The sequence below is a fragment of the Camellia sinensis genome, chromosome 13, assembly GCF_055761805.1.
Source record: "Camellia sinensis isolate YWXY chromosome 13, ASM5576180v1, whole genome shotgun sequence".
NCBI classification, from domain to species: domain Eukaryota; kingdom Viridiplantae; phylum Streptophyta; class Magnoliopsida; order Ericales; family Theaceae; genus Camellia; species Camellia sinensis.
In genome coordinates, this window is record NC_138973.1 from 53,263,024 (window position 1) to 53,287,768 (window position 24,745).

Below are 24,745 nucleotides of genomic sequence, written 5' to 3' on the forward strand. Positions count from 1 at the left end.
GTCCACTCCCCTTGCAAACGCTCAATCCTGCCAAGGGCATCATGCAGGCGACGACCTAGGTTCGCGATCCTGCCAACAGTCTGCAAAACAAGTTAAGGTTGTCAGATACCTTAATGAAAAAAATTTCAAGAGAATCTGAGGTGCACTTACCAGAAGCGCCGACTGGGCTGATAGGGCTACAGCCACAACATCCGGCACAGCGCGAAAGGCTGCGTTGTCAGTCGGCAAGGAAATTGAAGCCGCCAGGCTCAACGCCACGGCTAGATCCTCAATGGCCGAAGCATCGGAAGAGATTGGCGTATCTTTGATCTTTGGCCAAACAATAAAAGGCGTAACCACGTCCGGCTCTTCTAAACGAGGCCGTTTGGCAGCAAGGCTAATTTTCGACCCAGCCTCCCCTTCGGCACTATGCTTTTCGCCGCGCTCCTCCGGAATCAGCCATTCTCCAATGACTTGTTGTTCAACCCCTTCTCCCTTTTCAGCCGCAGCAACCTGAATCGTCTCTTCAATAATGGGTACGAAAGCTTTAGTCAAGGTGGGCTCAGAGTGGGCGGCCTCGGCCTTCTTTCGAGCAGCCATTCGCTCGACATTCTTCCTTCACGCCATCTGCGTAAGGTTTTCCACAGCCATACCTTCGAAAAAATAGTTCTTCCAAATTTGCAAAAATATCTCCGGAAGAAAACTCTGCCCGACCTAAAGTGGATGGTGAGGGCTGGTTAAGTCGGGCAGCCTCGAACGCCGAGCGTATCGCGTCGTCAACCTCTTCGGCCTCCTCAGTGACCTCCCTGGTTGGTTCGGCCACCACCTCTACCACCGGTTCCGCGTCTGCCCCCGAATCCGAGTCTTCAAGGTAAATTTGCCTAAAACTCTTGAAGCTGGGAAAGAGCAGAGCCGAAAGGTGTTGATCGCGCGGCTGGAATTGGAATGCCTTTCACAGCCGAGAATGTAGTATAAGTAGGTTCATACCGGAGAAGTATGTAAGCAGCTCTTCCTTGCTTTTGTACGTTTGGACGACCGAAGTATCTGAGTGCAGACTTGATCTCCTCAAGGACTGCGTCGTCAGTTGATGGAAGAATCTTCTTCAAACTGTTACCTGCAAAGAACAAGGGATGATTAAAGGAAAAAAGCCGAATAAAAGGCAAGCCAACAAACACAAGGCGTTACACGGCAACTTGGATCACCCTTCCGTTTGGGAATAGGATCTAGGCGGTCTTCGCCTTCCCCGAACTCCCAATTACCTCGGACATTGACCATTACATCGTCAACCCTCTTACCAGAACTGGCAAGCATGGTTATCAAGTGATGGTCAGTGTCCTTGGCCCTGAGAAAGTATCGCCCCAGCCGACCGGAAGATTTGGCCAAAGCGTAGCAGTGCCGAATTGCCGGAATGCCAAGGTTGATCCTAAGATATCGGTTCAACTCTATCACTCCGAGGATGATTCGAAAGAAATTTATGTTGGGCTGAGAAGGAATCAGACTCCAATAGCGAAGGATGGCCCTAAGCAGTGGATGTAGGGAAAAGCGGACTCCGCTCTCCGCTATAGATAAGAGAGGGAAGACGATCGTATTTTGATCCTCCCTCTCCGTATCAAGAGTACTGTCCGTCACAAGAGACAAGTGGACATCATCGGGAATGGAAAAATGTCACCGGAATCCTGAAATACGACCCTCAGAAAGGAGGTCTTTCAAGTGTTTGGCCATTTTTGCAGGGATTCAAGGTTTCGCCGAAATCAAAATGACAAATAGAAAATAGGATTGTAAAGAAAGGAGAAGAAGACTTACGAAGATTAAAAGGAGCAGAGATAGACGAAGAAGAATTGCACAATGCGAATCAGAGAAGGGACACCCGTTGACGGTCCAAGAGTCTCGAATACTCAACGAAATGTGCATTCGAAAGGACTGAAATTTCAAATCGTAATAAATGTGAGACGCACGAATGAGGCGGGAAAGTGTAATGATGACCAAAAAAGTGTTCGTATTCTTACATCTGTATTGGGGTACGCAAGGCCGCCTGGCCTATTTTAACTTTTCCATTTCAAAACCAAACACGCCGATTAACTATCGCTAATGGGGAGTTCGGGGGGCAATTGTGGGTGCCGAATTAATTGGCTAAATCAGAAGGTGCGTCTTAGAAGACTGATATTAATCAGTAGCATCTTATGAGTGGGAAGTCAAATATAATATACGAGCCGAATAGGTATAGATCCTTAGAGCCGAATAAGAGAAAGGGCAATGATTGAAAAGTAGGCCCTAGTCCCGAGAATCAAGGGAGAACCAAGTATAAATACAAGAACCACGGATTTAGAAAGGTATGTAAGAATCACTTCACTTAACTTAGTAAACAAGCTATCTTGAGTGTCTGAACTGACTTGTCCGTCGGAGTGCTAATTCCGGCACCCTCGACTGGAGTGTTTGTATCTTTTTAGGTGACTAGCTGAGGATCACTAGCGTCTCCCAGGATCTGAAGAGTATTTTCAAACCACATCTCCACAGCGCGCGACCGAGACCTCCGAGAACTCAAAACGAACACGAACATGGATGATCATCGAGTGTTCAAAACGATGACGTCCAAGTCTTGAGGACGGTCAAAAATGGGGTGTCTACACCTGGTGTCCCTACTATCCTGGTTGTGACTGAGGCTTCATTTTGAAGTAGCCTAGCAAGGCCAAAGTCGCCTAGATGTGCATTGTACTCTGAATCCAACATGACATTGTTTGGCTTCACATCTCTGTGTACAACAGGGTTGCCACACTCTTCATGTAGATAAACTAATGCTGATGCTAATCCCAGTAATACCTTGTACCTAGTTGCCCAATCAAGAAATGTGTTGTCCTCATCGACGAAGTGGTCAAGGCTGCCATTAGGCATATATTCGTAAACTAGTAGGAGTTGGTCATGGTCATGGCACCAACCTTGAAGTTGTAGTAAGTTTTTGTGCCTTAGGCAGCTAATAGTACAGATTTCTGCCAAGTATTCCTTCTCACCTAGATTAGACAGAAAAATGATTTTGATACGTGAACTCATGATGACAATTTTCAAAAGAGCAATGCTATACATAATTTTATTTCAAATTAATATCAATAAAATAAAACATTAATTATAAATCAATTATTAACAACAATAATCCAAGTCCTAAAACCAAAAAAAAAAAAAAAGAGCGTAGGTTATAGAATACATAAACTTTCATCAGGTAAAAAAAAAGGGGGGGTATATTTTTAGGATAAGTGCTGGCAATACTTGGTAGTGGTAGCACTGCATTAATCCTAGTGGAGTATGAGTGCAATTAGAATGAATGCAGTGCTGCCAGTATTAATAATCGGGAAATGAAAAGAAAGCAAACCTTGTTTGGATGTGGCATTGATTTTTTTGACAGCAATAGTGGTGGGAGGTTTCGACATAACCCCTTTGTAAACACTGCCAAAACCGCCAGTTCCCAATAGGTTGTCTTTGCTGAAGTTGCGAGTCGCCTTTGAAAGTTTCTTGTAAGAGAAGAGTTGTGGTCCATTTGCTGCTGCTATCATCACTTCAATGTCTACTTTCCTTGCAAGCATCTCTTTTCGTATTCTAAGAGCTCTAAGCACAAATGGTAAAGCCAATATTGCAAGAAACAACAGCCCATAAATCACTGCAACAGCGATTTTTACTACCAGGTTGTTTTCTGTCCCCAGAGATTTGTTTGGCAATTCAATGGATGTGAAGTTCCAAGCTAGAACTTGATGGGTTTCAGATAGAGTACCTGTGTAGAGACCGAAGCCAGCCGGGTTAATTTTTATTTCCAAAATATGACATCAAATTTAATTGAAAATTTGGTGCTAAATCGGAATTAGACTAATCTCCCTCGTGTAATAAAGAAATTACAGTTACAGTTTTGGCTTAACACTTTGACCAATACTGTTAGTCATTTGTTCGTTAAACGAATAAAGAAATAATCATGCAGTCTATTAGACTAAAATATTTAGTTTATGCTTTATTATGTTTATGTTCAAATAATGATTTGCATCTAAACACTCATATTTTTATTTTTGAATAATGTATATATTATTGGAAAAATAAGAATAATTAGGTAAATTCATTAGATTAAAGGGAGAGTAATTGTTTAATTTGAGATCAGTATATATAATATTGGGGAAAGTATAAATAAATTGTACTTTAAAAAAATAATTATTAATAACTGGGTACCTGTGCCGGCTGTGAAGCCCGCAGAAACAGAGCTAGGAACTGTATGCTGCAACTTCATTGTATGATTGAGAAAGCTCACTAGTGGATCCCCATTATACCCGACATAAATCTGATGATTCTTGGTCCACCCATCATATTCAACCCGAACTGTTATTTCTCTACCGCTCTTGAGATTTATTCCGGTGCTGTTGAGGCTCTTCACCGCAACCGGCTTTTCTACGCTTACGGTGTCAATTGCGATGTGGTTATCATCCAGGTCGAATTCATTCTTGTACGTGTCGAACTCTATTGCAAGTTGATGAACTACATCTGTAATAATGATATTACACATCAATTACTCTAAGATCAGCCTTTTAGACTCTGTTTGTTTGTTTTTTTATTTTGTTTTGTTTTTGTTTTTGTTTTTTGTTTTTGTTTTTGTCGTTTTTAAACTTCAAAAAATTGTGAAAAGTGAAATTAAAAGAGAGTGAAGTAAAGAAATATATATATATATATATATAATTGTAAGCATTTGATTAAAAGGAAATTTTTGTAAGAAAAATTTGAAAAAAAGGGGTCACAATTTATGGTTCCACATCTTAGTTGCATTTGTTATTCAGAAATATTATGGTGCGACCTATAATTTTTTGGGTAATGGATTGTAGGGTAGAGATTTAATCATATAAATCAATTTGAACTAGAAATGGAATTTTTTTTTTTTTAATAGGCAAAAGAAATAACATTTTTGAAGAAAATCAAAAATATTACATCAATAAAGAAAAATGATTAGTGCAGAGAGTATCATAACGAAATAAACCAATCCCCATTAAGTTGGCACTGAGATGCATGCCCAATTACTCGCTAACGCATTATCAAACATTAGTGAGAAACCAACCAAAAAACAAGGGGCAAAGTAGCAAATCAACCAAAGCAAAACCCCTGCAACAAACTTAAAAAACACCATAGATCGATGTTTTGTAAAATTCGAATAAAATTTCTAAGTTTATAGATTAGTGTTCGTTATTTCCTAAGACATATAAAAGTGAGGAAAGTGAAAGAAGCAATGAAAGAAACAATAGTTGCAAAAGTTCCTTAAAATAATATGTACTCAATTTTTATTTAGGATTTTATCTATGCATCACTCTATAATTCATTTTATACATAAACTACACAATACATTAAGGGCATGTTTGATTGGAAGGATTAAAGTATGGGATTAGGATTATTAATCCGTGGGCCCAACCATCCTATGTTTGTTTTGACATTTGGTTTAGGACTATTGATCCAATGGATAATTAATCCAACAAATTTGTAGGATAATTAGTAATGGGGTAGGGGTGGGATAGTTAATACCACACTAATTTGATAGGATTATTAATACCTCACTATTAAATCTTAACACATATCGCCTAAAAATTTTCTTCACAAAATTTCTAAAATATTGGTAAACTTTTCCTAAAAAAAGAAAAAAAAAAAAAGATAGGGAAGAGAACATAGACCTTGAGTAGACTGATCAAAGATACCAAGAAAAGAGCCAAAGCTGTTGGGAGGAGAGGGTGCAGCATCCTGAGCCAGAACAAACGACATTCCATCACCAGCTCCTTCAGAGTTGGGGTCAGTCAATATCCTAATACTGAAAGTGGTGCATATATACGCCGGCCATCCGATCACTGGATATTTATACAACACCAGTACAATCTGGTTTATCGGCGGTGGATCTCTCGGTTGTTGTTGTTGGTGATCCGACGTCACGTCCAAAGTGCCGTTGCTTGCAGTGGCAGAGTCACTGCAAATCAAATTGGCGCCATTGGTGCAGCTCTCAGGTCGAAGGAAGGGAATGAGAAGTTGAAGGAGTCGACAGAGGTGAAACTAGGGCTGAGGAAGGTGAAGAGGAGGAGTAGAAGTATTAACATGGTTGTAGTTGAAATGAAAGGCTTATCCCATTTGTTTGTGCATATATAAGGAGGTTGGAAGAGATGGAAAATGCTTCTTCTTTTTTTTATTATTTAATCACAATTTTGATAAAAAATGACTCAATCATTAAGTCATTTAGTCCGTCGCCTAGGGTTTATCAAAGAAATTTTAAAATATTCTTATTATGAAAAGCTCCAAATTTTAATAAGCACAATAGAATAAAATCTCATTTTAACGTTTAGCCTAAAACTTCAAAAATTCTTGAGCCTAATTTTGATATTAAGAGAAGTAGTGCCATAAACAAAAAAAAAATATATTTACAAAATTTATATACAAAATAATGTGATTTCTTTGAGATTTATTATTTAAGAATATTGATACACACACAAAAAAGTTATACATAAAATATATATAAAATGATGTGCCAAATTTATATTCATTCATTTCAAATCAAATAACTCATAAAAGTGTCTTATTATTTCAAAATTGTCATTCACACATTATTCCAGTAGAGGTATTTTCTTTCTTTTTTTCACAAAAATTATGTTTGAAAATCATTTTTCATTATTTTAAAACAAAATGCCAATTTAAATGACATGGAATTATTAAAATATCACTACTATATTATTCTGATAATAAATTGTGTATGAATTTCTTTTTTTTTTTTATTTTAAAAATGATTGTGTCATATTATTCTATTGACATTTTGTTTATACAGTTTTATTTGAAAATCATTAGTCGGAGGAGACTTAAGGCTAATGGATGATTGTTCTGTTTTCTAGTGTTTTACTTTTGGATTCGCTCATTTGTATGGGTTCAGTGAATAGATCAAATTTCACTTGCCGGATAAAAAAAAGATGCGAGTTCTTCGCCTTTTTCCAAGCTTAGATACATTTGAAAGTCCATTCAAATTGGAAGAATCTAAGATTAACTCTTCTCTACATACAGTAAAACAAAGAAAAAACTAAGATAGTTAGCATCTCAAAATCATATCAAATAAAGAATTTCCCGGAATATTTATTATTCTGGAAAAAAATCAATAAAAAAATAAAAACCTAGACTATGTTTATGATTACTGTTGTCGTTTTACAAAAGTGTAATTAAATAAAGAAAAATATAGCTAGCATCTCAAAATCATTATACTATGTTTGGATAGCAAGAATTGAGGGGAAGAATGAGAATTTCAATCCTACTCTCTTTCATTCCGTAGTATGAGTGCATCAAATATTAAAAATGTGATTCTTAATTCGATTTGGAAGATGTACGGGGAGCAAATATTCCGGCAAGCCCGTACTCCTTTCTTCCGAGCTCCGTCGATGTCCGATCACCTGCGAGCAAGTAACGGTGAGCTACCCGGCGGTGTGTGGCCGGAAAAACCCTCCGACGATCAAATTAGCACACACCTTAGGATGGATAGAGAGAAGGGAGAGAGTGTTTGAGTGTAAGAAATTCCTTACAGAGTGTTCGTGTATCGCGTATGGGGGGCGCAGACAGGCTTATATACCTTCTGTGCCCCATATCCACTCCCTGTCATCTCCTGACACGTGGCTCTGCTATCCCATCTGTCAGCTTAAACCATGCCGTTCATCACCTGCTCTCAACTGCCTGCCAGCATAGCTGGAGCTCGGCAGCCGAGCTGCCCTACCTCGGTCATACCATGCTTCATACCTTAAGCGCCCGACCGGATAACCGAATGAAGGATCGGGCTAGGTGGCATCTCGGCAAAGCTTAGCCCGGGATCCTCCTTTGGTCGGTCTTCTCGCCGGTCAGTCAACTACCTCGGCTGACTGCGCCTTTCCGAGCGCCGGCCTCTCGGTCTGTCTGATCTCGTCAATCCTTGGACCGAGCATCCTGGTCTGACCGGTCACTTCCTGGCCGAGCACCTTCTGCACGGTTCGGGGCAGCACATAGTCCAAACTCTGCCCGGCCCAAGTTCTGGTAGCCTATCTCCGGGTGAACAGTCGATCATCTCGGCCCACTGCTCTGCTGGGCCCCCAACCTGTTCGGTTTATACCTCGGCCCAACGCCGGAGCATAAATCACCCTCTCAATTGCCCCTTAATTCCGTCCGCGGAAGCGTGACTGGGATTATTCACCTCGTCCGAGATAACGTTTATCTGGTCGTCAAGATGCCAAGCTTCGACCGAGCTAGTTGACGCAATTGTCCGCAGATTTGACCGGTTATATTCCTCGGCTGACCTTTTCTCGTTGAAAGTAGCTCGGTTGGCTCTTCGTCTTTTCAACCCGTCGCTTCAGTCCTGCCAAAGCCATAAATGGTGACACGTGGCGGTCTGCCATTGGTCATCGGGCAGCCAACCCGCCGTTTTTGCCAGAATTTGAATTTGGGCGGTCTCTAACGCCTATACAAACTTGCCCCCCCCCCAGTTCCATTTTTCCTCTACTGCTGCATCCATCTCTGTCGATTCTCAGACCCAAGCTCGACTGCCATCCTGCCGTTCTTCGTGTTTGGGAAGAACACCTTCGGCCCTTCACAGGTAAGATGTCCAATCTCTCTTATGTTGCTATTTACTCTTATTTTGCACACATTAGGACCCGAAAACATAGCTTTTAGGGCTTAGACCATAGAAAACATTCTAAACCTCCCAATGTTCTTGGTGTTCTTCGTCTTCCTGAAGAACGTCGAAGAACTGGGGTGAACCGGGCTCTGTACCTTTTTTTTGATCCAAGAAGCCAGCCAAACCGGGCAAACAACGTGTTTGCTCTAACCGGGGCAAAAACCGAGATAATCAAAGGACTTGGTCGCTCAACCGGGCTAACATCAGGTCTGCTTGGGCGACCGAGCTCCTTAATCAAACAACCGAGGTAGTTTGGCCCCCTTACCGACCGAGCTGAAGTCTAGCTCCCTTTACGAAACCACACGCTTACACTTGCCATCCTTTTCCTGCAGAGTCCAAGGGGACCCCTGTCATTCCTGAACCTCTCAGGACCGAGCTGCAGCAATTTATCACCGTGCCCAACCCATCAACCGGGCTATAGTAAGTCGGCCACAAATGGGGAAGTTCCGCTTCCTCGTGGATACTCCGGCCGCGCTAGCCGCTTTCAGAGAGGACTACGGCGTCCCGGCCGATGTCCATCTCGAGCTGGCCGAAGAAGAGACCACGCCTTGGGGTAGGGAGGAATGCCCCTTCACCGTGCTGTCCATTGTCGAAGGGGGCCTTCGTTTCCCTCTCAACCCACTGATTACCGAGTTCTTACGCCGTACCGGGCTAGCGCCAACCCAAGTGTCCACCAACACTTATAGAATAATCAACGGCGTACATGAATTGAACCAACGGCTAGGCACCAACTTAGGCCTAGCCGAGATATTGAGGCAATACACAATGGGCCACACCGGTGACGGCCTAGCTTACTATTTAAAAATAAGACCGGGCAAGGAAAAAATCGTAACCGGCACCCCGGACAAAGATATGCACGATGATGATTTCTTCTGGGTGTCCGGCAACTACGAAACAGCCGAGGTGCCGGGCTGGTTCATAAGCAAGGACTTCGGTTCTTCATGTAAGCCACTCAAATTTGCACGGTTAACTTTATTCTTTTAGTTTTATTAACCGGTTTCCCTGTTTCTTTTGCAGCCATCCAAGCCTTGCAAGCCAACTACCAATTCCCCAACGTCGAGGCAATTCGGGCCGTGCTTAGGTACCGTCACCGAGACTGCAACGAATTGCTCGGCTACACACCCACCTACAGATATTCTGCACCGCGCCGGAGTAGAGTAACTGATTTCCTCAGAGCTCCTTCGCCACCTCCAGATCCAACCCTACCAGACGTCCCATTAATCCGGTTAACCGACGAGCAAGAAATGGCCAAAAGATCTCGGATCAAAAACCTCCTAACCGCGACCTCAGCCGAGATTCCGAGCGTCACCACCCGTTCCCCGGCTGCCGGTCAATCGAGTGCTGCCGTTATAGCCCTTGCTTCTCCAGCTCTAGCTGCCGTGCAATCTGCCAGAGAAGCGCGCCGGGCTGGAAAAAGACCAAGGGCAGATCCCTCCGCCGAGCTCGTCACCGAGCTGACAACCGAGCATCCTGCTGAAACTCCTGCTCCCGTGCTCGCTTGGCGTCCTCAGCTGAAGCATCGGGGACAGGACATCCCGGCGACTGCATCGATCAAGGCAGACAAAGAACATTTGCTTGCCTTCGATCTCTCCAAAGCATTTCTCCTACCGGGCGACGTGGTAGGCAGTGACCACGTCCCTGACACCCGGCTGGTAAAATCTTCTGTGAAGTCGATGGCCAGGGTAAGTCGGCGTTCTTTTTAACATTTCACAAGTGTTTGCTCGGTTCTTCTTGCTCGGTCCCCTTTCTGATGTACTATGCTTCTTTGTGCAGGCCATTCAAAAACAACATTTGGTCCTAGAGCGCATCCACCGGCTTAGGCAGAAAGCCAACGACACTGCGAGCCATGTTGAAAGCCTCCAAGCCGAGCTCGGCCGGGCTAAAGCTTCTCTCGAAATGGCCAACCATGACAATAATAGACTTCTCGGTCAGCTGGGCGCAGCCGAGAAAAAACAAAGTGAGCTTCAGGCCGAGGTTGACGCTTTGAAGAAGGCGAAGAAGAAGGCTTGCCGGGCTGCCAACAAGGCCGGGTTCAACGAGGCCGAGGAGAGCTATAAGAAGCAGGTGTTTGCAACACAAGACATCTACTTCAAGGCCGGTTGGAAGTCTGCCTGTGAACACCTCGGCCAGGGCTCTGACACCGACGTTTTTGCCAATCCTCCCAAAGCTTCACTACCGGTCTACCTCGTGCCATATGCAAATGATGTATTTACTGCGCTTCAAGCGGAGGCCGAGGAAGGACTTGAAGATGGAGAGGATGACACAGATTCTGAGGAAGAAGAGGCCGAGGTGCCTGAACAGCCCGGCAACGATGAGCCCGGCGCCCAAGAAGCAAGCCAAGCTGTTGACCTTGATGCTGATGCTGCCGAGGATGAGTTCACCAATCTTTCCCCCTTAGTTTAGGTTTCTTTTCTTTGTATTTTTGATTTCAATACACTTGATGTAACCGGGCTTTGTCCCCACCTTTTGTAATGAATTTCTTTATCAATGAAAAATTTTGAATTTTCGCTAAGTGTTTGCCCGGTAGTAATTAATTCCGTCTTCAGCAAACTATCTCGGTATGACTTATCATTTGAACACTTGGTCGACCGGAGTCCATAACATGGTCGACGCACTTGAGCATAACAAAACAAATTCACGCACCGAAATATCCATCTCGGTTGTTGCTAGTTTGGACAAGATACCATGTTGGTCAAGACGCCAACTCTTCCAACCGGAGTACTTCATCACGGTTGGGAATCCCAAGTTGGACAGAACACCAACTCTTCCAACCGGAGTACTTCATCTCGGTTGGGATTCTAAGTTGGACAAAACACCAACTCTTCCAACCGGAGCAAATCATCTCGGTTGGGGATCCTAAGTTGGACAAAACACCAACTCTTCCAACCGGAGCGAGTCATCTCGGTCGGGGATCCTGAGTTGGACAAAACACCAACTCTTCCAACCGGAGCAAATCATCTCGGTTGGGAATCCTAAGTTGGACAAAACACCAACTCTTCCAACCGGAGCAAATCATCTCGGTTGGGGATCCTAAGTTGGACAAAACACCAACTCTTCCAACCGGAGCAAATCATCTCGGTTGGGGATCCTAAGTTGGACAGAACACCAACTCTTCCAACCGGAGCAAATCATCTCGGTTGGGGATCCTAAGTTGGACAAAACACCAACTCTTCCAACCGGAGCAAATCTTCTCGGTTTTAAACATTAAAAGAACAATCCGAGTGCTAATGCAAAATGACTTCTATAATTTTGACAAAAAGAATTACATTCTGCTTTGCAAGCCAAAAAATTGCTTTACAAAAAAGAGGAAAGTAAAAAGCTTAAAAATAATACAATTTCAAGTTGGCCGCATTCCATGGCCGGGGTATGGCTCTTCCCTCTAGATCCTCCAAGTGGTAAGCCCCCTTGCCCGCCAGACCAGTGATCTTGTAAGGTCCTTCCCAATTTGCCCCTAGTTTGCCTTCTCCTGGCACCAGGGTGTTGCCCATAATTTTCCTCAAAACCCAATCCCCAACTTTGAACGGTCTGGGGTGCACTGTCTTGTTATACTTCTTGGAGAGCTCTTGTTGGTAAGCGGCAACATGGATGAGGGCTTTCTCCCGGCGCTCTTCCGCTAAGTCCAACTCCAAGGCAATAGCCTCGGCATTTAGCTCGGGCTCAAAACTCTCAGTTCTGAGGGTGGGCATTTCAACTTCCAAGGGTATGACCGCCTCCATGCCATAAGCCAAAGCAAATGGAGTTTCCCCGGTCGAACGTCGCGGGGTTGTTCGATATGCCCAAAGGACGCTCGGTAATTCTTCAGCCCACTTGCCCTTAGCCTTTTCCAACCGTTTCTTCAACCCATCCAGTATAGTCTTGTTTGATGCTTCGGCTTGACCATTGGACTGCGGGTAGGCCGGGGTGGAGTTGTAGAATTCTATCTTTAGATCTTCACAGAATCCTCTGAATAGGCGACCGTCAAACTGGGTACCGTTGTCAGAGATCAAAATCTTGGGGACGCCAAACCGCGTGACAATGTTCTGCCAGACAAATCGCTTCACGTCTTTTTCTTTGATGGTTGCCAAGGGCTCAGCCTCAACCCACTTTGTGAAGTAATCTGTGGCCGCGATGAAGAATTTCCGGTTGCCCGGTGCTGTTGGCAACGGTCCCACTATATCTAGCCCCCACATGGCGAAAGGCCAAGGACTGGTGAGGGGAAGAAGTTCCCTGGCAGGCTGGTGGATCTGATGAGCGAATTTTTGGCATTTCTCGCACTTGCGGACATATTTTTGGGCGTCGGCCTGCATGCACGGCCACCAGTATCCCTGCGAAATAGCTCGGTAAGCCAAGGACCGTCCCCCGACGTGGCTGCCACAACTGCCTTCATGAATTTCAAACAAGAAGGCCTCCACACTGTTCGGGTGCACGCACTTGAGATAAGGACCGGTGAAGGACTTTTTATACAACGCGCCTGATGGAGAGAGCCAAAACCGCTCGGACTTCACCCGGATTTTGTGTGCTTCTTTCTTGTCTGCTGGAAGAGTCCGGTCTCTGAGGAACGAGATCAATGGGTCCATCCATGAAGGACCTAGCTCGGCGCAGAGTACATCCGTCTGCCCGGCGTTTTCAATGCTTGGCCGCGGAAGAAAGTCAATCAACAGGGGGTTTGGAGATGTGCTATCTACCATGGAAGCGAGGCCGGCGAGTTCATCAGCCCGGCTGTTTTCTTCCCGGCCAATCTGCTGGACTCTGATTGCCGCAAACTGCTTGATATGGTCCCTGACCAGAGCTTGGTACTTCGCCATCCTGTTGTCCTTCGCTTCATAAATCTCGAAAACTTGATTAACCACAAGCTGGGAATCACTATATACGAGAAGCTCGGCAGCCTTCATTTGGATTGCGCTCTTGAGCCCAGCAAGAAGCGCCTCGTACTCAGCCTCGTTGTTAGATGCCGGGAAGCCGAGTGTGATAGAATGCTCTATGGTTAGGCCGTCCGGGGATATAAGAACAATACCTAGGCCGGCACCATGGCGGTTGGACGCTCCATCAACAAAAAGCTTCCACATGTCCCCCACGAAAAGCTTCCAGCAGTCAGATGGGTCCTGAGAGTTGCGAAGGGCAATGGGATCACAACTGCTCGGCTGTGCGGTGTCAAGTTTGGTGTTGACCGGTTCAAAGTCAGTGCCCCTTGGTGATTCGACACCGGACTCAGCAAGTTGGTCCGTAATGCCCAAGTCCGTAGGCGAAACACCAGGTTGCGGTGTGAAGCCGGCCGCAGGTTCTGAGCTGCCTGGAACCATTCCTTCCCCCCTTGAGGATTCGGCACCGGACTCAGCAAGTTGGTTCAGAATGCGCAAGTCCGTAGGCGAATCATCAAGTTCTGAGCTGTGTGGAACCATTCCTTCCCCCCTTGGTGATGCGGTACCGGACAGAGTGGATGGGTTGGTGATACACAACTCTGTCATCGCAACACCGGGAGGTATGACCGTGCAAACTGAGGGAATTTCGATGGTGCGCGCTAACTCCGCGGCGCGACCTTCTGCAGATAGTAGTTCCTCGGTTGGCATTGTGGGCGTCTCATCATCTGCCCCGGCAATGACGACCGGGCATACCGGATGAGTGCCAGGTGAGAACTCGGCAACAAAATCGGCCAAGGTTTGGGCTTTGATTGCGGTGCGCGGCTGGAACTTCACATCAAACTGTCCCAACTCGACCGCCCATTTTAATATTCGGCTGGAAAAGTCTGCGCGCTCAAACAAGGCCTTGAGAGGGAACTCGGTCAGTACGACGATGGTATGGGCGTGAAAATAATGTGCCAATTTCCTCGAAGCCATCATCAGTGCCAACGCTAGTTTTTCCAGCGGCAAGTACCGCGTCTCAGCCGGCAGAAGGGTCTTACTTACGTAAAAAATTGGGAGGTGCTTAATTCCTTCAGCCCGGACTAACACCGCACTTACTGCGTGCTGGGAGACGGCAAGGTAAAGGTAGAGTTCCTCACCGGGCTCTGGTGTAACCAACAGCGGCGGGGAAGACAAATAATCCTTGAGCTCAGCCAAAGCTCGGTCACACTCGTCATCCCATGAGAATTTTGACTTCAATGCTTGAAAGAAAGGGCGGCAGCGATCTGATGACCGGCTTATAAATCGATTAAGCGCGGCGGCCATACCGGCCAGATGCTGTACGTCCTTAGCCGAGCTAGGTTGTTTCAATTCTTGCACGGCTTTGATCTGAGTAGGGTCTGCTTCGATGCCTCGGTTCGTGACTAAGAATCCCAAAAATTTCCCGAATCCCACGCCAAAGGTACACTTCGAGGCGTTCAAGCGCAGCTTGTGCTTCTTAAGAATGGCGAACATCTCGGCTAAGTCGGACAGATGGTGTGCCTCATGTCGGCTCTTTACCACCATATCATCGATGTAAGCCTCCATTGTCCGGCCGAGCAAAGGAGCGAACATTTTGGTCACCATCCTCTGAAAGGTTGCCCCGGCGTTTTTCAAACCAAAGGGCATAACTCGATAGCAGAAGAGTCCCCTTGGAGTCGTAAAAGAGGTGATTTCTTGGTCAGGCCCATGCATGGCAATCTGGTGATAGCCGCGGTATGCATCCAAGAAACTGAGCCGACTGTGTCCAGCCGTCAAATCCACTAGCTGGTCAATGCGCGGCAAAGGGAAGCTGTCTTTTGGACAAGCTCGGTTGACTGTCTTATAGTCGACACAAACTCGCCACTTTCCATTTTTCTTGGGCACCACTACCGTGTTGGAAATCCACCGAGGGTAGTGCACTTCCTGTATTGTTCGTGCCTCAAGCAAGTTCTTTACCTCCTCTGCTACTACCTCGGCGTGATGCAGCGCCGATCGCCTTGTTCGCTGGATGACTGGCTTTGCTCCAGGGAAGACATTGAGGTGATGGCAGATAAAGCTTGGGTCAAGACCAGGCATGTCATAGGGCGACCATGCAAAGACTTCGATGTTCGCCATTAAAAACTCGATCATCTCGGTTCTCTCCATGGCCGAGAGACTTGAACCGAGCAAGAAGAACCTGTCCGGCTGCTCGGCATCAATCCGCACCTCAACTAATTCTTCAACTGCCTTGTCTTCTACTTTGGTGCCAACATCATCCAAGACACTCTGGTCCTCCGGTCCCTCGATCATTTGAACGAATCCTTTGGCAGCCCGGCTCCCGTTGACCGCCACGAAGCACTGCTTGGACATGACCTGATCACCCCAAATCTCCTCGATTGCCCCCATAGCCGAGGGGAATCTCATCACCTGGTGGTAGGTCGATGCTACGGCTTGCATGGCGTGAAGCCATCCTCTTCCAAGGATAAGGTTGTATGTTGAAGGCACTTGTAGCACCCAAAACTCCACTTGCTGGACCACGGATCCCGCTTTGACCGGCAGGATAATCTTTCCCAATGGCCACTCCGGCTGCGAGTTAAATCCAACCAGTGGCGAAGTGGCCGGTGCCAAGTCAGTCTCACGAAGTTTGAGCTGTTTGAACGCATCATAATACATGATCTCGACCGAGCTTCCCTGATCGATCAAGATCCGTCTAACATCAAATTCTTTGACGCGTAGTGTTACGACAAGAGCATCGTTGTGCGGCGTCTGGATACGCTCTAAATCCCTTGAGGTAAAACTGATCACGTCTTTCTCCTCTATCTTCCCCCTTTTGATGGCAGGCTGTACTGACAAAACTTCCCTCATGTGCTCTGCCTTCTTGATCATGCCCCGGAGTTCGCAGACACGCTCCGGTTCCACGATGCCGTGGATGACATTAATGACTCCTTGTGGTGGTGCATCTCGGTCGTCCTGTCACCTGGGATCAACCGGAGCCTGATTTGGTTTCACTCCGCCATCAATGTAAAGGTCCAGATGCCCGGCCGCAACCAATTCTTCCAAATGTTGTCGCAAAGGCAAACAATCCTCAGTCCGGTGGCCCCTCTCCCGGTGAAACGTACAACGATACCGCGGGTTGTACCCCTTTTGTCCATCGCCCAACTTAGCAGGAAACCGGACATACTCCTCGTCTCGGATTTCGCTAAGTATGCGATAGAGTGGAATCTTAAAGACCGTGGTTATGCCAGTCCTTGCCTTCATTCTCCTGTTTGCGTCCTCAACGTCATCACGGGGGTAGTCATCCCGGTCATTCCGACGTCCTCTACCCCGGTTTTTTCGATTTGAACCTCGGTCTGATTCCTCTGCCCGGTCATTTGAGCGGCTGGACTCTTGCCCAACTGCGTGCACCTTGCCTGCTGTCTTCTTGTCTGTTCCGACCGGAGTGGCCTTCACGGTGGAAGCCGACGCATCATCCTCTACTCGGATGTGCTCGTTGATGCGCTGCATGAGCTGGCCCATGGAAGTCGGTTGGTGCATGGTAAGCGAGTCCCGCAGTCTATGTCCGACCGGGAGACCGCGCTTGTACTGAGTGATAGCAAGGTTGACCGGGCAGTCTAAGATCTCGTTGAAGGTTTCCCAATACCTTGAATTGTACGCCTTCAGTGTGTCGCACGGTTCCATCTTGACACTCAGCAAGTGATCAACTTCCTTTGGTGTTTTTGTGTTGGTTTTGAAGCGCGTAACAAACGCCTCGGCCAACTGATGCCACCTTTGTATACTCCCTTCCGGCAACCTCTCGAACCACTTTAAGCCCAGCTCGCCTAAACTTGACGGGAAGATTAGGCACATAAGTCCGTCATTGCGCCGATGTCCGGCCATAACCTGTCGGAAGTGGCTCACATGCATGTACGGATCGGTCTTCCCGTCGTAAAGTGTGAACTTAGGCTGATGGAAGCCCGCTGGAAGCGGCGTTGTTTCTATTTCCAGGGAGAAAGGAGTGGCATTCAACCTTGCCAAGTCTGTATCTTCGAATATCGGCACTGCCTGGCGGGGTGGAGGCATTCCGACCTCCTCGCTGGCATGAACCCCGTAGGAGAGCCGCTGGAAAGCAGGTATTCTCTGAGCTTCGCGCCGGCGAGCCCGCTCCCTTAATACTGCCCGTAAGTCCTCTGACTGAGCTGAATAAGAATACCTCGACGTCGTCGCCGGACGTGAGGGTTTGTAGGTGCTGTCTTGTGCGCTGGACTTTTCTGCACGCACGTCGGAATCACCAACCTGGTAACTTCTGGTGATAGATATGGACTGAGTATGTCGTTGGCTCTGTCCGCCTGAACGGCGGGATAGGGTGCGCTCACTGTGGTCTCCCACTCCAGCTACACCTTTCCCTTTGACATGCCGTTTAAGATCCTCCATCTCCGCCGCTATCCGCCTGATGACAGCGTCTTGGTCCCTTAACTTGCTTTCCAGTCGCCTGGCGTGTGAGTCTCTCCGCCGGTGACCGTCTGGACTCCGTGAATGCCCATGACTCCTTCCGCGCTTATCCCGCGCGTCTCCTGACTGTCCTCCAGTGGGCGTCCCCAACTCAGCCATTGGATGGACGGCAGGTGGTCCCTCTCTCCTTCGGGTATACTCCGGGGTGGCTCCATCGATGGCGGACAACGGGAACTCGTCGTTGTTCGCCATGGACGGCGATCAGATGAACCTGGAAGACAAGGTTTTGTCTGTCAAGATTCCCACAGACGGCGCCAATTGTACGGGGAGCAAATATTCCGGCAAGCCCGTACTCCTTTCTTCCGAGCTCCGTCGATGTCCGATCACCTGCGAGCAAGTAACGGTGAGCTACCCGGCGGTGTGTGGCCGGAAAAACCCTCCGACGATCAAATTAGCACACACCTTAGGATGGATAGAGAGAAGGGAGAGAGTGTTTGAGTGTAAGAAATTCCTTACAGAGTGTTCGTGTATCGCGTATGGGGGGCGCAGACAGGCTTATATACCTTCTGTGCCCCATATCCACTCCCTGTCATCTCCTGACACGTGGCTCTGCTATCCCATCTGTCAGCTTAAACCATGCCGTTCATCACCTGCTCTCAACTGCCTGCCAGCATAGCTGGAGCTCGGCAGCCGAGCTGCCCTACCTCGGTCATACCATGCTTCATACCTTAAGCGCCCGACCGGATAATCGAATGAAGGATCGGGCTAGGCGGCATCTCGGCAAAGCTTAGCCCGGGATCCTCCTTTGGTCGGTCTTCTCGCCGGTCAGTCAACTACCTCGGCTGACCGCGCCTTTCCGAGCGCCGGCCTCTCGGTCTGTCTGATCTCGTCAATCCTTGGACCGAGCATCCTGGTCTGACCGGTCACTTCCTGGCCGAGCACCTTCTGCACGGTTCGGGGCAGCACATAGTCCAAACTCTGCCCGGCCCAAGTTCTGGTAGCCCATCTCCGGGTGAACAGTCGATCATCTCGGCCCACTGCTCTGCTGGGCCCCCAACCTGTTCGGTTTATACCTCGGCCCAACGCCGGAGCATAAATCACCCTCTCAGAAGACATAATAAATTGTCGAACTAATTTCCACATCCCTCATAGGAGTATCATGTTTATGAAGGAATGTCGCTTGTTTAAAAATAAAAAATAAAAGATAAATAGATAGACCCACAAAATTTTAATCATATAATATTTCTATAAGAATAACCAAATCATACGTTTGATAATGGTAATGAGAGTTTTATACTAACTCTCATTTATTATGATTGTTAATAATCCTTTACTGATTGATCAAAAAAAATGCACTGGCTAACAATGTCCCTATCATGATTAGTTAAAATTGTGTATCAAATATGCGTTCTGTTCATACAATTTATTATTTGTTTGGCACCTTAGAAAGTTGTGATATCCCTATTCCGTAGTATGCTAATTGGTCCTTAATTTGAGTATGATTATGTGTTTAGCATGATTTTATGTGCCATTTTGTGAATATATGTGATTTTGAAATTCTATCTATTCACCGTAGGAATATCTGTTTGAATAATCTGCTTTGAAAATTAAATTGGAGGCCTTATCGGTCACAGAACCCGAAATCGATTACGCCATTGTGATTGGCATAATTTTTGAAACCCACGGTGAAATTTAATTGGAAATTGATTCGGATCAAAATAATAAGATTCAAAATGATTAATTAGTGCCCCATTACCTTATTGTTATTATAATGCTAATAGTGGGTTTTGTTAGGTAAGGGCACTACACCCTCTATTCTCCCTTCTTGCTTCATTTGACTGATTTGGGACTCAAATTAGAGGAGAGTCGGCCGTAGAGAGGGAGAGAGGAGAGAATTGTGCAAATTGTAGCTTAAAGCTTGGGAACCTTGAAGATAACCCAAGAATTGTTATAGATTGTGAGAATCGAAGCTTCTAGGTGAGTAATTCTTGGATTATAGTTTGTAATTTTGTGTGTTCAAGCTAATTGGGTGATCAAGAGTAAGATTGAAATGAAATTGGGTTGGTTTTGTTGAATTAAAGCTTGACATATGCATGCATGTAAGAAATTGTGTTGAAATAGCATGTATAAGCTTGAAATACATGATTCAAGTAGAGTTTTGGTTGAAACTCATGTTTTGATCACCCTTTGTGTTGTCTAAGTTGAGAATGTGGCTAATTCATCACATGCATGTACAATTTATGAAGATATGAGCTTGAATGTATGAATTTGTTATGTTAGAATGAGTTCGATGGGAGATTGGGGCATGCATGCGAATTAATTGTGAATTGAGCTCCATTGGGTTGAGATTTGGGGTTTACATCATATTAGTACACTTATATTTGAGAATTGAAACATAACATGCATGATTTGTTGGTTGAAAATCGAATTGGAGCTCAAGAACTCAATCTGGAAAACCCAGATTTTTTATGTTCGCTCAGGGGGTGAAGTGTCGCTCGAGCGGAAAAATTGTGCTCCCAGCACTTTTTGCAGACATGGTGCCCGCTCGAGCGGGTACGTTGACGCTCGAGCGGGGAGCTATGTAGACAGGCCATCCGCTCGAGCGGCAGAGTTCACGTTCGAGCGTGGTTTTGATGTAACCAGTATTTTTACAGGCCTTAAGGGTCCGCTCGAGCGGGGAAGTCCACGCTCGAGCGGGGACCTTATTTTCTGAAATTCTGAAATTGCATTCTGTATTCTGTTTTCCGTTCTCTTTCACTTATAAGCACTCTTAGGCATGAATTGAGCATTGTAAATGAGTTAACGAGATAAGAATAAAGCCTAAAGAGGAATATGTTAATTAAAGGACGGATTGAACTGTTAGTGACCCTTTTGTGGTCATGAAATGTGTAGGGTCAAGCACCAGGGCAAATCCACAGGATGATCACTGTGAGTAATATCGATATTTAAAAGCTTAGCAATGTCCAACTGTTTATTCCCTTGTAAGCTTTATGGGTTGCTAATTGGGATTGTGGACAAAAGTCTGACATGAACGTATAGGCAGAAGGCCGTTTTGACGTAAACGAATGGACCGAAGGTCGTTTTGACATATATGAATGGACCTAAGGTCATTTTGACATGAATGAGTGGGTCGAAGGCTGTTTTGACACGAATGTATGGGCCGAAGGCCGTTTTGACATGAATGAATGGGCCGAAGGCCATTTTGACAGAAATGAATGAACCGAAGGTCGTTTTGATAGAAATGAGTGGACCGAAGGTCGTTTTGACATATATGAATGGACCTAAGGTCGTTTTGACATGAATAAACGGGCCGAAGGCCGTTTTCACACAAATGAAAATCTGAATGGGCCAAAGGCCAGAATGTCTGGAACTATAGTCACTTGATTTGAATTTCGTGTAGTTATATATCTGTTAAATAGAAATATGAAATTGGGCCCAAGGCCGTCTGGAACATGTTATTCTACGTTGTTATGTAACTTCTGTATTTGATTTGATATTATTCACTGGGCTATCGCTCACGCTCGTTCATGTGTTTGTAGGTGAGCCAAGAGAAGTCCAAACCCAGCCCTAGTGAACTCTGCCAGGAACAACATGACTTTTGGAGAGTTAGCCTTGTGTCTCACGCACGAGACCTATCCTTGCCATTTTGTTATGTATTTATATTTTGTCTTGTTAGCAAGGACCTTGTGTATATCTGTATATAGTTTTGTTATGGGTTGACTAAGTTTGGATGATCCTGTCCGTAAAGGATTTTATGGTACTGTATTTTGTTGTGGGTTATTAACGTATATGTGTATGGTTTGTTCTAAAGTGCATATAAGCACTGCTCTATAGACAAAGTTTTTAATTATTGCTTCCATTTGGCCCCTTTACTTTGTTGAGTTACGTCTGTTTTGGTTTGAGGCCGTAGGTAATCTCAGGATTACCGGCCGGTTATGTCCTTAACCCATAGGGGCGGGTTTGGGTCAAGACAGAGTGGCATCAGAGCACGAGTTAATAACTCACACACTTGTACAAAAAGAGCAATAAGGGTGTAGATAAGATCTAGGATGCATTCATGTGATAAATATGAATTCGAAAGCATTGATTATATGCTTAAATGTTTTGATATGAACAATTATATGTGTAAGTTGTGAACTACTTGCATTGCAAATTATCTGAATATATGTGTTTCTTAGTATATGCATACTTGTGTACCTTTTGTATAAAATATAATGCAAGTTTAATCAGATGGTGAGGACCAGAGGTGATGAGATAGAGGAATCCTCTACTGCCAGACTGGACAGAATGGAAAGACTACTTCAGGAAATGGCAGAGGCTTTGAGACAACAACAGGAGTGGCAACAACAGTGGTAGCAACCACACCCGCCACCTCCACCTCTGGTACCACCCGTGCCAGATAATCAAAATGATGACCGGATAATAGCTCTCACTAAGGAGTTCAAGAAAATGAAACCACCACAGTTCCATGGGGGATTAGATCCGTTGAAAGCCGAAGCGTGGGTCCTCGGCATTGAGAAACTATTTGAAGTATTCCCCTGTTCAGAGACACAGAAAGTGCTGCTACCCACTTTTATGCTAGAAGACGAGGCCTGAAGATGGTGGATGTTAATGCGTGAGAATCAGAAAGATGTGGACTGGGTGAAATTTCTGGAGATCTTTTATGACAAGTACTTCCCGCAGTGTGTTCGGGATAGGAAAGTAGCCGAGTTCATGGAACTCAAGCAAGACAGAATGACTGTAGCTGGGTATGAGGCCAAATTCAGTGAATTGGCCAGGTTTGCACCACATGTAATTGATACTGATTATAAGAAGGCAAGACATTTTGAGGGTGGGCTCCGAAGTGACATCCTAGAGAGAGTGAATGTCCTGAAGTTGGAGACTTGCATTGGAGTGCTTGACAGGGCCATGATATCAGAGGCTAACATAGCTAGACAAGCTAAGCCAATAACAGAATGGAAAGGCAACAAAATGCAAGGCTTCTTTTCGAAGAAGAAATTTCTGAAAAAGCAAAACACGGGCTCCTCAACTACTTTGAGTTCTTCCCGAGACACAACTCCCATGTGCAACATTTGTAGCAAAAGGCACCGTGGAGTTTGTTACTGTGCATCAGGAGCCTGTTTCAAGTGTAGGAAACAAGGGCATATAGCTCGAGAGTGTAATCAGAACAGTGGGAAACTAGCAGCTAGTTCAACTGCATCAGTTCCAAAGCCAGGAAACAATTTGAGGTCCGCTATTACAGGGGATACCGTGAGACAAGGGAGGGTTTTTGCGCTTGTTCCGGGTGATACACGGAATGCCAATGCCGTCGTCTCAGGTACTATTTCAATATGTAATCAGGATGCCTTTGTATTAATTGACTCTGGATCAACACACTCATTTGTGACATGTACATTTGCATCTAGACTAAATAGACCCCTAGAATTATTGCCATATTTGCTATGTGTGTCTGCTCCATTGGGGGAATCTGTGTTGCGTGAATCTATATACCGATTTTGTGAAATGCGTGTCGAGGATGCTATCCTATATGTAGATTTGTTGCCCTTGAATTTTAGACATTTTGATGTAATTTTGGGCATGGATTGGTTAACCAAGTATTGTGCCACCATTAATTGTGTAACAAAACGGGTCGTGTTTAAACCACCAGAACAGAAAGAGATTGTGTTTGTGGGTAACGGGATAATGCCTTCACCTTATTTGATATCTGCAATGAAACCATGCAAACTGATCAGGAAAGGGTGCCAGGGTTATCTGTGCTATGTGTTGACTGAACAATCTGTGAATGTTGAATTGAATGATATCCCTATTGTTAGAGAATTTCCAGATGTGTTTCCAAATGAATTACCAGGGGAATTGGTAGACAGGGAGATAGAGTTTACCATTAAAACTGTGCCAGGCACCCAGCCTATTTCTAAGACTCCCTATAGAATGGCTACTACTGAAATGAAAGAATTGAAAGAACAGTTGCAAGACCTCCTTGACAAGGGGTTTATCCAACCTGGCACTTCGCCTTGGGGTGCACCAGTGTTACTTGTAAAGAAGAAGGATGGTACTTTGCGCCTGCGCATCGATTACCGGGAATTGAACAAGGTAACGATAAAGAACAAATATCCCTTACCCCGTATTGACGATTTGTTTGACCAGTTGCAGGGATCACAAGTGTTTTCTAAGATTGATTTGAGATCCGGATATCATCAGCTGAAAGTTAAGACAGAGTATGTTGAGAAAATCGCATTCAGCACGAGGTATGGTCATTTTGAGTTCCTTGTTGTGCCATTTGGAGTAACTAATGCTCCGGCAGCATTTATGGACTTAATGAATAGAATTTTTAAAACCTACCTTGATGAGTTTGTTGTAGACTTCATCGATGATATTTTGATATACTCTAAAGATAGACTTGAACATGAGCATCATTTAAGGACTGTTTTACAAATACTTCGGGAAAGAAAATTATTTGCTAAACTAAAGAAATGTGAGTTTTGGTTGGATGAAGTTGTTTTCTTAGGGCATGTGATCAACAAGGAAGGAATTTCAATGGACCCGTAGAAAATAGAGGCAATTGTGAATTGGCCTACACCGACAAATGTGACAGAAGTTCGCAGTTTCATAGGCTTGGCTGGGTACTACAGGAGGTTTGTGAAGGACTTTCAAAATTAGCTGTGCCTCTTACCCAATTGACACGTAAAAGGAAACCATTTGAGTGGAATAGTGAAAGAAAATCAACCTTTCATGAATTGAAAACAAGATTAACCACGGCACCAATTTTGACACTACCTTCAAGTATGGAAAATTTTGTGATTTTCAGTGATGCATCTTATAAAGGTTTGGGTTGTGTGTTAATGCAGAACGGAAA

General features: G+C 45.3%; 2 protein-coding genes across 2 annotated transcripts; one reads left to right on the forward strand and one right to left on the reverse strand.

Moving 5' to 3' along the window:
* Nucleotides 1-860: 860 nt before the first annotated feature.
* LOC114311043 (putative L-type lectin-domain containing receptor kinase S.5) lies at nucleotides 861-8,485 on the reverse strand. The gene is made up of 6 exons (XM_082900511.1): nucleotides 8,442-8,485; nucleotides 5,658-5,944; nucleotides 4,180-4,488; nucleotides 3,341-3,736; nucleotides 2,607-2,984; nucleotides 861-1,093 (listed from the first exon to the last, which is right to left on the reverse strand). Exons 1-6 carry the CDS (start codon nucleotides 8,483-8,485, stop codon nucleotides 861-863), a joined length of 1,647 nt encoding a protein of 548 aa, XP_082756637.1.
* A 1,406-nt stretch (nucleotides 8,486-9,891) lies between these two features.
* On the forward strand, nucleotides 9,892-11,050 carry LOC145805389 (uncharacterized). The gene is made up of 2 exons (XM_082900512.1): nucleotides 9,892-10,329; nucleotides 10,421-11,050. Exons 1-2 carry the CDS (start codon nucleotides 9,892-9,894, stop codon nucleotides 11,048-11,050), a joined length of 1,068 nt encoding a protein of 355 aa, XP_082756638.1.
* The last annotated feature ends 13,695 nt before the right edge of the window (nucleotides 11,051-24,745 follow it).